At 48.0% G+C, this 15,031-nt stretch overlaps 2 gene segments (V, D, J or C); both read left to right on the forward strand.

The window, feature by feature from the left end:
* The first annotated feature begins 1,506 nt into the window (after positions 1-1,506).
* On the forward strand, positions 1,507-2,273 carry LOC106737381 (immunoglobulin kappa variable 3-20-like). The segment is given in 2 exon segments: positions 1,507-1,565; positions 1,855-2,273. Coding segments are annotated over 2 exon segments (357 nt in total).
* An 8,895-nt stretch (positions 2,274-11,168) lies between these two features.
* Positions 11,169-11,964, forward strand: LOC132248900 (immunoglobulin kappa variable 3-20-like). The segment is given in 2 exon segments: positions 11,169-11,227; positions 11,408-11,964. Coding segments are annotated over 2 exon segments (606 nt in total).
* Positions 11,965-15,031: the final 3,067 nt, after the last annotated feature.

The raw sequence follows: 15,031 nt of genomic DNA on the forward strand, positions 1-15,031 counted from the left end.
CACCTAGGGAGGAAAAATGTCCAGCACACCTACTGCCTAGGGAATGACCTGCTGGGTGGCACAGAGGTGGAAAGGGATCTTGGAGTCCTAGTGGACTCCAAGTTGAACATGAGCCGGCAGTGTGACGAAGCCATCAGAAAAGCCAATGGCACTTTATCGTGCATCAGCAGATGCATGACAAATAGGTCCAGGGAGGTGATACTTCCCCTCTATAGGGCGTTGGTCAGACCGCAGTTGGAGTACTGCGTGCAATTCTGGGCGCCACACTTCAAGAAGGATGCGGATAACCTGGAGAGGGTACAGCGAAGGGCAACTCGTATGGTCAAGGGCCTGCAGACCAAGCCCTACGAGGAGAGACTAGAGAAACTGGACCTTTTCAGCCTCCGCAAGAGAAGGTTGAGAGGCGACCTTGTGGCTGCCTATAAGTTCATCACGGGGGCACAGAAGGGAATTGGTGAGGATTTATTCACCAAGGCGCCCCCGGGGGTTACAAGAAACAATGGCCACAAGCTAGCAGAGAGCAGATTTAGACTGGACATTAGGAAGAAGTTCTTCACAGTTCGAGTGGCCAAGGTCTGGAACGGGCTCCCAAGGGAGGTGGTGCTCTCCCCTACCCTGGGGGTCTTCAAGAGGAGGTTAGACGAGTATCTAGCTGGGGTCATCTAGACCCAGCACTCTTTCCTTCTTATGCAGGGGGTCGGACTTGATGATCTATTGAGGTCCCTTCCGACCCTAACATCTATGAATCTATGAATCTATGAATCTATGGAGATTAAAGAGACCCTCCAGCAGGACAGCACACATGGTATTATCAGAGAAGCGCCTTCATGGACCCTTCAAGAAGTCTTAAGCAGTCTTACTGAGGGGCTGTGGGCAGTTCCCACATGCAGGTCAGGGATTGAGTGAGTGAGGGATGTGCAGAGGTGAGTGGACGAGGAGGTGGAAGAGGCTGGGGGCGTTGGCAGAGCTGAGGCTAGGGGTGGGAGTTGAAGACAACGGAGGTGAAGAGTACCTGTACATCCTTGAAGGTGTTTGCCAGAAACCCCTCTACTACAGCAGCACACCCAGGGAGGTCGAGGAAGAAACAACAGAAATGAGCAGCATGTTGCATGGACTGAGGACAGAATGAGATGTACGTTCAGTGGGTCACGGGGGAGGTGACTGCAGTATCAAGGGGAAAGCACTAGGGAACTCAATGAGAAATTAAGCTGTAGGGATGGAAAAAGAGATTGGGAGAAGTGGAGAAGGAAGATGAAGGAGGAGTTTGGCAGGGGCTGGGGGTGTGGAGAAGAATGACTCAAAAATACCCACCCAGGCACACACCACTGAGTGAGAGGGGACCACAGCCAGTGTGGGGCTTTCATCTGGTGTGTCTGGTCCCAGGCTGAGCACATTTACACCAGCTGCTGCTTTGCATGTTTCCACCCCAGGGACCTTCCCCTGCTGCTCGGAGCAGATATAAATGGGGAACATTTGTGCTTGATCAGTTTATAGCACTCAGCTGAGCAACATCAGGATGAAGTCTCACACTCAGCTCCTCTGGCTCATCCTGCTCTGGATTCAGGGTAAGAACAGCAACAGCCCAGGGAGACTTTTAAGACACTAGGAAAGCCTGATGCTGCCCGAAGCAGTGGTGACTTTCACTCAGGTCTCTGGCTGTGGGGCACAATCAATATATCCCGTAAATAGGTGGGTTTCATTCACTGATCGAGAGACGCTGGAAACAGCAATGCCTGAACGCATGTTCGGCAACTAAATAGTATAAAAGGAAAAGAGAGCAATGCAGTGACAATCAAGTTTATTTTGTTCCTAATCCCTGACATTTGGTCTATGTGAATTCTCTCCCCCACGCAGGCTCCAGCGGGGACATCGTGATGAACCAGACTCCAGAGTCCCTGGCAGTGTCACCAGGAGACACCGTCACCATCACCTGCAAAGCTGTTACATACAGTGGTAGCAGCGTTGCCTGGTACCAACAGAAATCAGGACAATCTCCTAAGCTTCTTATCTACAGCACAAACTCGCGGCCCTCTGGGATCCCCGACCGGTTCAGTGGCACTAGGTCGGGTAGTGACTACACTCTCACCATCAGCAGGGTGGAAGTAGGCGATGCTGGCGACTATTACTGTCAGCAGTATAGCAGTTTCCCTCTCACACAGTGATACAGACCACGACAAAAACCTCCCTGCTGGGTTCAGCTTCTCTTGCTCACTCAAACAGCTGCTTCCTGCACACGCTTACTGCCTCACACCAGTTACTTCTTGCTCATATGGGCTGGATCTGCCAGCCTGTGAGCACTTCATCCTATGCATCACTCTCTCCCTAGTTCATTGACTCTGCCATGTTGTGTTCTGGCTCATTGCACGGTGCTCAGCTCTTCCTCCCTCTGTGTATAAGGCATTTTGGCTCTATGAGAAGATACCAAATCCCCCAGGCCTTAACTTATGGCTAGAAAATAGTATATAGAGGTTTGCTTTTGGGAATTGGCTCACAGGTAAAGCAGATATGCATTAAAATAGTGGTCCACGGCAGCAGCAAGGGTTAATTGATTTGTAAAACCCAGTCTGTGACAAAGTTTCTTCAAGGCCTACTGTGTGTGAGACTCATGACTCAACGGTACATGGCTCAAGCTGGGAATTGAAGCCATGTACCACTCAGTTCCATAACGTAAGATAAGGTGGCACCAGGTCACAGCACCCAAATGCAGGACCCTTGGCCTTTCCAGCTTTGGGGGAACAGACCAAATTAGGAGAAGACCGATAAAGCCCAAATTAGGATGTGTGCATGTGATGGATTTGTCAAACACAGAATGATGCTGTCAGACAAAACATGGACAGTATGATGACCACAGAGGGAGACCAGTTAGCAATGGCCAGAAATTCAGAGTCATCAGGACAGGGAAAGAATACAGAGTAAGGGATTTCAGAGAAGCAAAGAGTCCCCTGGAGGGGAACCCAGGGCCACCTCGGACAGAGGGCACACCACCAGCCCGTCTAACCCACTCCCTGGGGGCAGCGGGGCTCGGCCTCTGACCTCCAGGCTGCTGACATCTGACATTCAAGAGAGAACCTCAGAGTGAAGTTCACACACTGCCCAGACGTACCTCGACTGTGATGTCAGCCCCAGCACTGGTAGATATAGAATTGTTTTCATTACTCTTATTTGCTATCACTGTGTGTCATATTGAATGTAATAGTGCGAATGCTTGTAATAGTTGCCCATTAGCCAGTTTAGAAAAAGGCGAGGTTCATCTTCTTATCTAGGTTCATTGTTTACCTGGCCTTACAAGGAACGTGCTTAAAGTCTTGACTCCTCCATCTTATCTCTACAGGCCTTTAACAAGTTATCCTAAGGGCCAGAAAAAACAACTCTTAAACAAATATTCTAAGAGATCAAAACCCTAGAGGCCTTTTGAAAGGGGGTTGTAAAAGAAAGGTCACCGCAGTGGTATGGAAAATCTTTCAAAGCAAAAGTTAAGATAAACTAAATAGTCAGCAGACAAATTCTGTTGCGGAAGACAAACTGACCACCTGGCATAAAACCTGTTGAGTAAGATCCAAGCCCAAATTTGAGAGTGGTGACAGGTTTGGGTAGGAGGGGCCCAAGATGGCAACTCACTCAATAAAACTGTAATCCACAGTCCCAATTAGGAGGTAACCTCACTTGTAGAACAACGAAGGAAGAATCACAAGTGTAGTCCAGACCAGACTGATCACCTGAACCATCCTCTTCGTGAACACGAATCTCTTAGTTGACGCTGAAGCCACAGAACGCTCGAGTGGGACTGGAGGAAGGGGACTTGTTCCTATCACTGCTGAGGCCAACCCATTGAACCATACTACTGAGGCCAGCCCAGTGAACTGTACTACTGAGGCCAGCCCATTAAATTGTACTACTGAGGAATGAACCATATCTAGGTGTTTGGCTTCTCAGAATTGTAGGATTGCAAGTATAATATAGTAATAACTTTTCTGATTCAAATTATATAGTTAGTTGTAATTGTAATTGTTTTAAAGAAATGCATTAGAGTATTGTTCCTTATATATATAGTTATCGGGTTTTTGATGTTTATGGTAATTATTAAAATAAAATTCTGTTGTATAAATTAAGTGTGAAATCATTGTGAAATCATGCAATTAGTTGAAAATTTCCCCAGCCAGTGCATCAAAGGAATCAGTAAGTTGTGTGGGATATTCTCTATTCCATAACCCACTAGAGACATATGTGTCAATAACATTTGCCTATTATCAAATGGAAAGGCCATGGTGAGTATGAGGGTTTGGGTCTGCCTGGGACAAGGTATCTGGGTCATAAATCCAGGGACAACATGAACAATTAATTAATGTACTAGGTGGTGTAAAACAGAGATTATGGACCAGGCTGACATAATCGGGGTGGATTAAGATTCATAGAAGTCCTGGGCCCGGGCCCTCCCCTGCCCCTCCATCCCAACCTGTGCCCTGCCCCACAGCCGCCGGCTCCATTCCCAGCTAGTGCACTGGGAGCAGCAGCCAGAGTGCTACCCCAGGCCTGGGATACAAGCCAAGCTCTTTCCCCACCATGTGCCCCAAGGCTAGCATGTAGTCACCACTGGTCACAGACCCAAGCTCAGTTTCCAGATCCTGGTGCACCAGTTGCAGCCTCCCAGCTGTCTGCCACCTTCAACCCAGACTGAGCAGCTGCTGCCTGCCACTGAGCCCGGGCTGCTCACAGCAGGGTTTGCATCTTCCCCGCTGCCTTCTGCGCATAGCCTGGGCTCTGTGGCTAGTGGTGGCTGCTCAGAGCCCAGCCCAGCTCTGGGGTGCCAAGCAGAATGTCTCCACTTGACATGCTCTGGTATATGTGCCAGGGGTTGCCATCCCCTGAGCTACAGTCCCAGGTATCTACCGAGCCCAGCAGTGTATGCAGAGCCTGGTCAGCGCTGTCACAGTAGGGAACCACCAGCTGGGTCCGAGCAGGCTGATATCACAAGTCTGGTCTGAACCGATGAGGGCAACCACAAGCCTACTCCTCTCCTGCTGCTTTTCCTCAAAGAAATGTGTCCCACTGAAACATTCGAACCCCAGGAATAACATTACATGCAGTAACCGCCCAGTTTGCTACAGACACGTGTTGACCTATGTTATTGCAAAGCCAAAGCTTCCTTGCACTGTCAACTGGCTAAATACATCATAGGGCTCCTTCCAATACAGATTAACTGTCAGTCGGTGCATCTACATGTCACCCTACAGTGACATAGTGAAGCATTATGTCACCACACTGTACACTATGCTGACATGCAGATCACATGGGCCTACACATGATTGCCTTCTACTTCCCCGCAGTGGGGTGCTACCCATGTATAGCAAGCAATATGGTGATTGTCGGGACCCAGGGCAGCTGGCCAGCAGCTCTCCCTGACTCCCACCCGGGCAGTTAAGGGTCCGTCAGGCGGGTACTTGTGACGCATGGAGTGGAATTAATTAGGCGGACACTTATCGGTTGTAAAGCAAGATTGTTTACTCATGCCGTCAAGGTTGTGAACAACAGAGGTCAGAGGTACTTGGTTAGTTATCACTTATAGTTAATAGGTCGGTCTGCATAAGAGTTCGGGGGTCGGGCAGAGAAAAGGTCGGGCCGGCAGGTCGTCGATTTACGTCTGAGAATTGGGTCGAGACAGGGGAAACTGACAAGTGATCAATTTGTCAGTTATTCTCACACATACGTTTAGAGGTTTTTAAGGTGTGTGTGCGGAGGTCTCCCGTTCTACACGGAAGTGAAGACGGGTTTTATTTGTGTAATAGCCAATTGCTTTTCTCCACATCACAAATTTAATTAGAATCGCCAATTATCTAGAGGTCTTCGCTAGGGTGTTATCATAGGGTTACTCTTTGGGTTTTTTTGACCAATTATAATGATTTATGTATAGCACAGAAGGCTAAATTTAATTTCTAGTTAGTGTCGCAGTTATAAATCTCTTTTTGACATGCGCAGCAAAAAAACTGTTACTATCTTCTTGTTAGTTAACTCTTAGTTAACCTAGTGCAGACTAAAACTGTTTTTGATTAATATATTTCTTGCTTATGGCATGGGCAGTACTTAATTTGATTGTGACAGTGATGTAGAAGGATAATCTTCCCATGAGCCACTGATATGGTGCAGTACAAGTGGTTACTGCATCATGTTTTAGTACTTCCTTTTGGAAGTACTAAAACACGGCGTAGTAACAACATCACCATATGGCAACGTGTGGACATTTGATCCGTGATAGACGACCAGGCACTTGTGGTTGCATCCAGGAGAGGGCAGTAACACTCTAGCAATGCTGAGTTGACAATTAGGCATGTGTTGCATTTCAGGCGTTTCATTGCTTCCCCTTCACTCCCTACTAAACAATCGGAAATGATACACGCTGTCAAATCTCTGCACAGAAACTACAATTATCTTGGGTGAAATCCTTCCCCTAGTGGCACTAGTGGCTGTCTCAGAGCAACAGATGGAATCTGAACTGCCAGAGGGAACAAGTTGGGCTGCCGGAGCCTGGTCGCAGCAAAGCCGTTCCCTGAAATAGCAGTTAAATGACTGGAAAGAGCTCTAGGTGCTCAGCTATTCCAGTGCTGCAGGCCACCAACATGTGCAAAGACTTTGTAGTATTACCAGTGTCGCACATTCTTCTCTGACCCAGGGGACATGTTGTTTCCATTAGAGATGGCCTACCCAAAGCCAGGAATTAAATATAATATTCTCCAATTTCTCCAAATCAGAAGAACTGTAAGAGAAATAAGCACCTTGTACATATCCACTTCTTCCCCAAATGACCCTGAAAATCTTCATCATCAGTAGACACAGTATTTCATTACACTTAGTGCTACGTGGTTATTGCTCATAGATTCCAGATCTTTTATGAAACACAACGGTGGAATCATACAATGAACTCACAGGCGTTGCCGGCTTGCCCTAATTCCAGGATGCCCTTCCTTACGGATCCAGCCCCTGCTTTCTAATTATTTCTCCAGCCATCGTGGTATATATAAACCTACTGCACGTGTCATCCATCTCTACCTTTCCTGTAATTGAGACAGAGAGGCTAATTGTAAGAGCTTTGAAATCTGCACGTCATTTTCTAATAACAACATCTGGTTTTGGATTAGCAGGGACTCTCCTAACTCTCAATGGTTGAGAGTCGATCAAAGAGCAATGAACCCTTCAGAATGAAAAGCATTGTAATGACTCGTCATTTAAATTGTGATAGCACCCATTATGTTCCCAGGCATTCCTAATCCTAAAAGATGACATGGTCCTGGCCTGGGATAGTTGATCATTTGGGATGAGCATTAACTGCTCCTTCTTTCTGCAAAAGGCACAAACCCCTTCGGATGAGACTGGACATTCAGGACCTCTCAGCATCAAAAGCAGGCTAAGAATAAATGAAAGATTCACAGCAGCCAGAGAGAACAGGTTTCACTGCAGGAGCCATGCTGCCAGGACAACGATCTTAGAAAATGAAGTTAGATGCCTGGAAGCTCAAATTCCTGGCCCTGAGCTTTGAACTAACAGAGAGGAAGGGCCTTTGCCTGCTCTCAGCTGAGCATCTTTCACAGTCACAGGACGTGTAGCTTCAAAGAAGGGCTGTGCATGGCCCCTTCCTGCACTCTCTGCACTGGGCTGAGGGAACGCACCGATACACACAGCAGCTGCTTTGCATGTTTCCGCCCTGTGCCATCTCCTTTTATTCAGGGCACAGATAAACGGCTCCTTTCCTTGCTCCACATACTTGTTCCTGCCAGTCTCGGAGGACCAAGATGATCTCACACACACATCTCCTCTGGCTCCTCGTACTCGGGGTTCAGGGTAAGAATGGACAATGCAGGAGAGATTTGTTACATGCAATGGCTTGGGGCCAAGTAAAAATAGGATGATACTGCCACAGGCCTCCTCAGAGCAAGAGATGGATGGATGAGACTGGAGACAGCAAATACTTATCCCATTTTTCCTTTCCATTTATCTTATTTCTCATGTAGGTTCCAGTGGGGACGTTGTGCTGACTCAGACTCCAGAGTCCCTGATGGTGGCTCCTGGAGAGACAGCCACCATCAACTGCAATGCGGGGTCGTACACCAGTGGTAGCATAGACTGGTTCCTTCAAAAATCAGGGCAACCTCCTAAGCTTCTCATCTACAGCACGAGCTCCTGTGCCTCTGGGATCTCAGACCGGTTCAGTGGTGCTAGGTCGGGCAGTGACTACACTCTCATCATCAGCCGAGTTGAAGCAGGTGATGCTGGCAATTATTACTGTCAGTACAATGGTGCAACCCCTCACACAGTAATACAGACCCGTACAAAAACCTCCCTGAAGGCTTCATCAGCTCATTTAAGCAGTTGCTTCCTGCAACCCTCTGCTGCCCATGGACAGAGCAGCTGGGCGTCTCTCAGGCTCCAGCTCCTCACCCCACCCTCCAGGTCTCCCTCAAGGTTTGTCCAATCTCTGCAGAGAGGGAAAATTTTGAGAGATGCAATGAAACACCCTCAGCACAGGGGCTTCTGCCATGGCAGCCAAGGTGCCTCCGCTTTTCTGTCCCAGTGTCTTCACAAGATGAGGCAAGGAACTTTTTCACATGAATAATATGCTGCGGTCTAATAAAGAGCTCAGGCTACAGTATATTGTTTAGTTGGACCAGTCCAGTGGATGTACATCGATGCAGAGTTCATCATCCCATTAGCGGAATTGAAGTCGATTCTAGTGGATGGTGTTTCTGTGAGCAACAGGGGAGCTCCCCTCTTACTCGGGGCTCAAACCAGGACAAGAACTTCCTTGTGTCCTGCTCAGGGTATCAGCCGTTTCCAGCACTGTCACAGCACAGCCTGTGCTGCTCCCAGGAGCAGATGGGGACCTGTCTGAACAGGGCCTTTCCCATCTGGCCAGTTCTGCTTGGGCTTCCCAGGCACCAGACAGGAGGAGGAGAGGGCCCTGGGGATTCGGGACTGGTGCATGGTGTCAGATCCGGCCTCAGGTCTTGGATGATCCACAGACGGGCCCTGTGCCCTAGGCAAGGCATAAGCATCTCCTACTCATCTACAGAGTTGGAATAAAAGCAGCTCCTGGTTCTCAAGTCTGTTGTACAAAATTAAAGGAATTAAAGAGCATAAGCGCTCAGGCATTACAATTCAATAAGCACCAACATGCATAGTGTTTTTATTCCTGCAAGTTGCTACAAAGACCTTATGAAATAGCCATTGTCACGTCTTATTCTCAGACACGTAGATTTCTGTCTGCAGTACTTTCATGTTAGTGAAAATGATATGAGATCTAGAGGGACCTACACTAATATCAGAATTGATTAAGAATTTCCTATTTTAATCAAAATCAGTATAATTATAGAAAAAAAAATCAGCAAAGCATATACATTTCACTTCTCATCGCTCTTAACATGGGATATCTGATTGACACAAATGTTAGTGCATTGAACTTATTGCCCACAGATTGGACACATAACGAATAAACAACAATTACCATGAAATGTGTTGTCAGCTTGCTTTAATACTAGGATGCCTCTCCTCGCTAAATCACCCCTCTGCTGCCCTGCACTTTCTAATCATTTGCCCATTGGTTATGCTACATGCAAACCTATCACACAATCCATCCGTCTCTACCTTTCCTGTCTTCAAGACAGAAAGCCTGATTCCAAGGACATTGAAATTGGTGTGTAACGTCCCGACAGCTGTGTTTGCCTTGTGATCAGGCTGGCATTCTCCTAATGGTCACCAGCTGAGATACCATCTGATGGCTAGAAAATGATATGTAGAGGTTCGCTTTTAGGAATTGGCTCATAGGTAAAGTAGATATTGGATTAGAACAATGGCCCAGGGCAACAGCAAGGGTTAACTGATTTATAAAAGCCAGTTTTGTTGCACAGTTTCACCAACTTCAGGGAAAACAGGGTGTCTGCGGCCAACGGATATATGGATCCTGGGAAACTGAAAACATCCAAACTTTATTTTCATAATAGAGTAGGCCTGGCTCCAGGGTTACAGTGCCCACTTGCAAAAGCCCTCGGGCCTTCCAGGTTTGGGGGAACAGACCAACTTAGGAGGACACTGGTAAAGCCCAATTTAGGATGTATGTATGTGATAGGTTTATGAAAATAGGATTATGGCTGACAAAACGGAACATGGACAGCATGAAAACCACAAGACGGCCAATGAATGATGCCCAAAGATGAAGAGTCATTGGAGGAGAAAGAACACAAAAGGAGGAGTTTTCAACACAGCAAGTGGGCAGTTGGCATCAGCCCCCGACCTCCAAGGCTGCTGATGTTGGACATTCAAGCAAAGAACCTCAAGGTGGTGTTTACATACTGGCTGGACAGACGGACCGCACACCTTGGCTATATTCTGGGCACTGGGTGATTTGAGTAATGTATGTTGTAATCATCTCACTTACTTTGCCTGATTTGCTCTTATTTCCTATCGCTGTGCATCAGTAACATTTGCCTATTATCAACTGGAGGAAGCGTGGTTGGTGTGAAGGTCGTGGATGCCCAGAGCAAGGTATTGGGGCTGGGTTGTAAATCCAGCGCCAACAGCATCAAGGTCCCAATACTTCCTTTAGCACAAAAGCCATTAGAATGAGTCATGGTCATGATTTAAGTTGTGATAGTGCCCATTATGGTCCCAGGTGCTCCTAATTTTAAAAGATGCACCAATCCGGCCTGGGGAAACTTATCATCTGGGATGAGTATCAACTGTCCCTTCCCAGTTCAGAAGCATAGTCCCCATCTCATGAGACTGGACAGTCTGCTGAAATCCTGCCACCATCCAACAACTGATGGACTCTGCCCCACCAGGACGAGCAGGTCTGGCAGCAGGAGCCCAGATACCAGGACAAACCCCCATAACACTGCAGTTAAACACCTGGAAGCTCAAATTCCTTGGCCCTGGGCACTGAGCTGACGCACAGGAAAGGCCGTTGCCTGCTCTCAGCTGAGCGTCTCATTCTCACTGACAGCCACGGGAGCACAAGGCTCAGACAAGGGCTGCGCATGGTGTCTTCCTGCACCATGGCTGAGGAAAAACACTGCTGGACACAGCAGCTACTTTGCATGTTTCCACCCCAGGCCATTTCCCTCCTATTCAGGGCACAGATAAATGGCTCCTTCCCATGCTGCACACGCTCATGCTTGTCAGTCTGCAAGGACCAAGATGATCTCACACACGCATCTCCTCTGGCTCCTCGTGCTCGGTGTTCAGGGTAAGAATCATCCTTGGGGAGAGATGGGTTTCAAACCACATCTTGGGGTCAGGGTTAAAAATGTTATGATCTCAACACTTGGACAATGCAAGAGGCACACAAAAAGCAAGAGACGGATGGATGAAATTGGAGACAGCAACAGACTCTCACATTTTTCCTTTTCTCTTGTTTCTCATGCAGGCTCCAATGGGGATGTTGTGCTGACTCAGACTCCAGAGTCCCTGACGGTGTCTCCTCAAGACACCGTCACCATCACCTGCAATGCCGGTTCATACACTAGTAGTAGCATAGCCTGGTACCAACAGAAATCAGGGAAATCTCCTAAGCTTCTCATCTACAGCACGAGCTCCCATGCCTCGGGGATCTCAGACCGCTTCAGCGGTGCTAGGTCGGGCAGTGACTATACTCTCACCATCAGCCGGGTTGAAGCAGGTGATGCTGGAGATTATTACTGCCAGTACTATGGTGGTAGCCCTCTCACAGTGATACAGACCCGTACAAAAACCTCCCTGCAGGCTCCATTGGTTCACTTAAGCAGCTGCTTCCTGGGGAGACTCACAGCCTCAGTGCAACCCACTGCTGGACTGAAACTCGAGCTCTACTTCTCTGTCGGCGAGGAGAACTATGCGACTAACCGCCAGCACTCATCCGATAGTCAGGCAGAAGCTTTACTGACTCCAGAATTATCCATTAAACACAAAGCAATTCATCAACTGTGGTTGCCTGTATACAAGTAGTCAACTTTACTGGGATTGCCAGAATATAAGCAGGCAGTTACCAAAAACTGAGCGCGTTAACGCAACTTCTTACCACTTTACAGTCTCTCTAGGGCTGTTACTCAGGAGGTACTTTCCATAGTCAGCCCTAGTGGGTGAGCTTCCTGGGTTGTGCTGCTGTTTTAAGTCTGAAGGGTTGGTCCTCCTTTAGAAATTCATGCAGGCGTCTCCCTCAGAAACCCATGCAAGGGATTTGCACGCAGCAAACAGGGAACAGCGAACAGCAACACTGACTTCACTTGACTTAGGCTACTTAACCCTTTAGTGACATCAGCAGTATCAATGCTAGCCAAGCTTGTTATGTAATATTTCAGCTTATAGATTTCTTACAAACCTGGAATATTTTTTCTGTTATTTTCCTCTTTCCACATTAATTAGCCCCAACGCTTACCACATTATCATCTTAATTCATGGTTCTATTGTTCCATTGTTTTGGATGTTTCCTGACATTTTCCCAGGGTTAACTGTAGGCCACAATCACTGCCAATTCTGAATTATCTCGAAAAGTCCTCTGGGAGTTTAGTCATCTTGTCATGACCAGATTCGATTTTTCTTGCTACACCCACTGCTGCCCATGGACAGAGCAGCTGGGAGTCTCTCGGGATCCAGCTCCACACCCCACCCTCCAGATCACCCTCCATCTCTTCAGAAAATGAAATTTATGAGATATTTTGATCTGATTTTGAGACATTCAATGAAACACCCTCAGCACCAGGCGTTCTCCTGGGGCAGCTAAAGTGCCTCTGCGTTTCCTTCCCAATGCATTAACGAAGTGAAGCATAAAACTATGTGACCTGAAAAAGGCACTGTGAAGTAGTACGGGCATCCAGAGCTCCATGATGCCTGTGTCAGTGATGAGCAGTGACCTGGTGCTCCTTCAGTCCTTCCATATACAAAATCTGTGCTTCAAGTTTGCTATGCCCTACTCTGCTGGGATGGGATTGTGCTGATTCAGTGCATAAGGGGGTTGTAGAGTCATACTGTCATAGAGAAGCAGGGCTGGAGGTCATCTGGTCCAAGCCCTCACCTCAGGCAGGATCATCCCTATCAAAACTATCATTCTGCACAATGCAGGGCCTTTCCCCTCCAGCAGCACCATGGCCAAAAAGCACAGGGTCAGACTGCCTGTACCTTACATGTTGGTGCAGGAGCTGAGATACACTGCAAGCTTCTCAACCTCCCCACCATGAGTTTATGATAAGGAGAGGAAAAAACATTGCTGACCTCATGGAGGAACACCTCGAGAGGCTGGATACCTTTAAGTCAGCCAGCCCTGACAGTTTACACCCCAGGGTACTCAAGGAGCTGGCAAGCATCATAGCCCAGCCCCTGGTACGGATCTTAGAGAACTCCTGGAGCTGTGGTGAAGTGCCTGAAGGTTTGATGAAGGCCAATGTGGTGCCCAGCATCAAGAAAGGGTGGAAAGTGGATCCAGCAAATGACAGGTCCATCATCCTGACCTCCATCCCTGGGAAGGTCTTGGAAAAGATTATCAGAGAGCCCATCCTTAAGAGACTGGCTGATGGCAGCATCCTGAGGGATAGCCAGCATGGGTCTGTTGTGCGTAGGTCTTGCTTGATCAATCTTATTTCCTTCTACAACCAGGTGACCTGTGACCCAGATAGGGGAGAAGAGATTGATGTTATATATCTTGACTTTAAAAAGCCTTTGACCTGGTATCCCATGATCACCTCTTGGCAAAACTGGCCAACTCTGGCCTCAGTCTCACCACGATCCGCTGGCTGGGGAATTGGCTCTGTGGTCGCACCCAGGGGCTGCCGGTTGATGGAAGTCAATCATCATGGTTTGTGGTCACCAGTGGGGTCCCCCAAGGCTCTGTCCTTGGACCTGTATTCTTTAACATCTTCATTAATGATGTGGGCATTGCTCCCAGATGCAAACCAGCCAAGTTCACTGATGACACCACACTCTGGGCTAAAGCCTCCACACCTGAGGACAGGAGGGCAATGCAGGCTGACCTGGTCAGGGTCAGGAAATGGGCAGATGAGAACCTGATGGTGTTTAACACTGAAAAATGCAAGGTTCTCCACCTTGGGAAGAAAAACCCGCGGCATGTTATAGGCTCGGTGCTACACTGGCTAGCACTATGGACAAAAGCGACTTGGGAGTCATGATTGACCGCAAGATGAACATGAGCCTTCAATGTAATGCTGCAGCTAGTAAAGTGAGTGAAATGCTGGCTTGTATCCATAGATGCTTCTCAACCAAATCCCAGAATGCCATTCTCCTGGAGTACTCAGCCTTGCTGAGGCCCCGCAATTCAAGAAGGATGTGGAGAAACTTGAAAGCGTGCAGAGGAGAGCCATGCACACGATCAGAGGTCAGAAAAACAGTCATGATAACAAGGGGCTGAGAGCCATGCAACTCTTCAGCCTAGAAAAGCGCAGGCTCAGGGGTGAAGTGGTGCCCACCTATAAGTTTATGAGGGTGCTCACCAGGATCTGGGGGAACATCTGTTCACCAGAGCACCCCAAGGGATGACGACTTCAAACGGTCACAAACTCCTCCATGACAGTTTCAGGCTTGACACAATGAAGAACTTTATTACTGTCCAAGCCCCAAAATCTGGAATAGCTGGCCAGCGCACATGGTCCCTTCAAGCCGTAGTGTCTGTGACTCTGTCAAACAGAGCCCTTTACCCCTGTTAGTGAGTGCAGCGGGAAAGCTGCAGTGAGTCAGTGTGTAGAGCTCTAAGCCACCAAGGAGGGTACAGGCTGTAGGGGCTGTAAGACTGCCTGCTGATTAGAAAGGAAAAACCCCAGCCCCGCATTAGGGATGGAGCAAAGATGGAAGGCTGCTAATGAGTAAGGAGGATGTCTAACGCAGGGATCCTCATATCAGCCACTGGACTTCAATTCACCGCAAAGTTATTCCTACAGTTTGCAGAAAACTTTGATTGCTGGCATTGCTCCACCCATCTTCACTATTCTCACAGCAACAGAGAAGCTAAAAGAACAGTAGAGACTTTAAAAACGTGACTGCTTAAATCCAGAGAGCCACAGCTGGC

This window comes from Alligator mississippiensis, chromosome 2 (assembly GCF_030867095.1).
Source record: "Alligator mississippiensis isolate rAllMis1 chromosome 2, rAllMis1, whole genome shotgun sequence".
In the NCBI taxonomy this organism is placed as follows: Eukaryota; Metazoa; Chordata; order Crocodylia; family Alligatoridae; genus Alligator; species Alligator mississippiensis.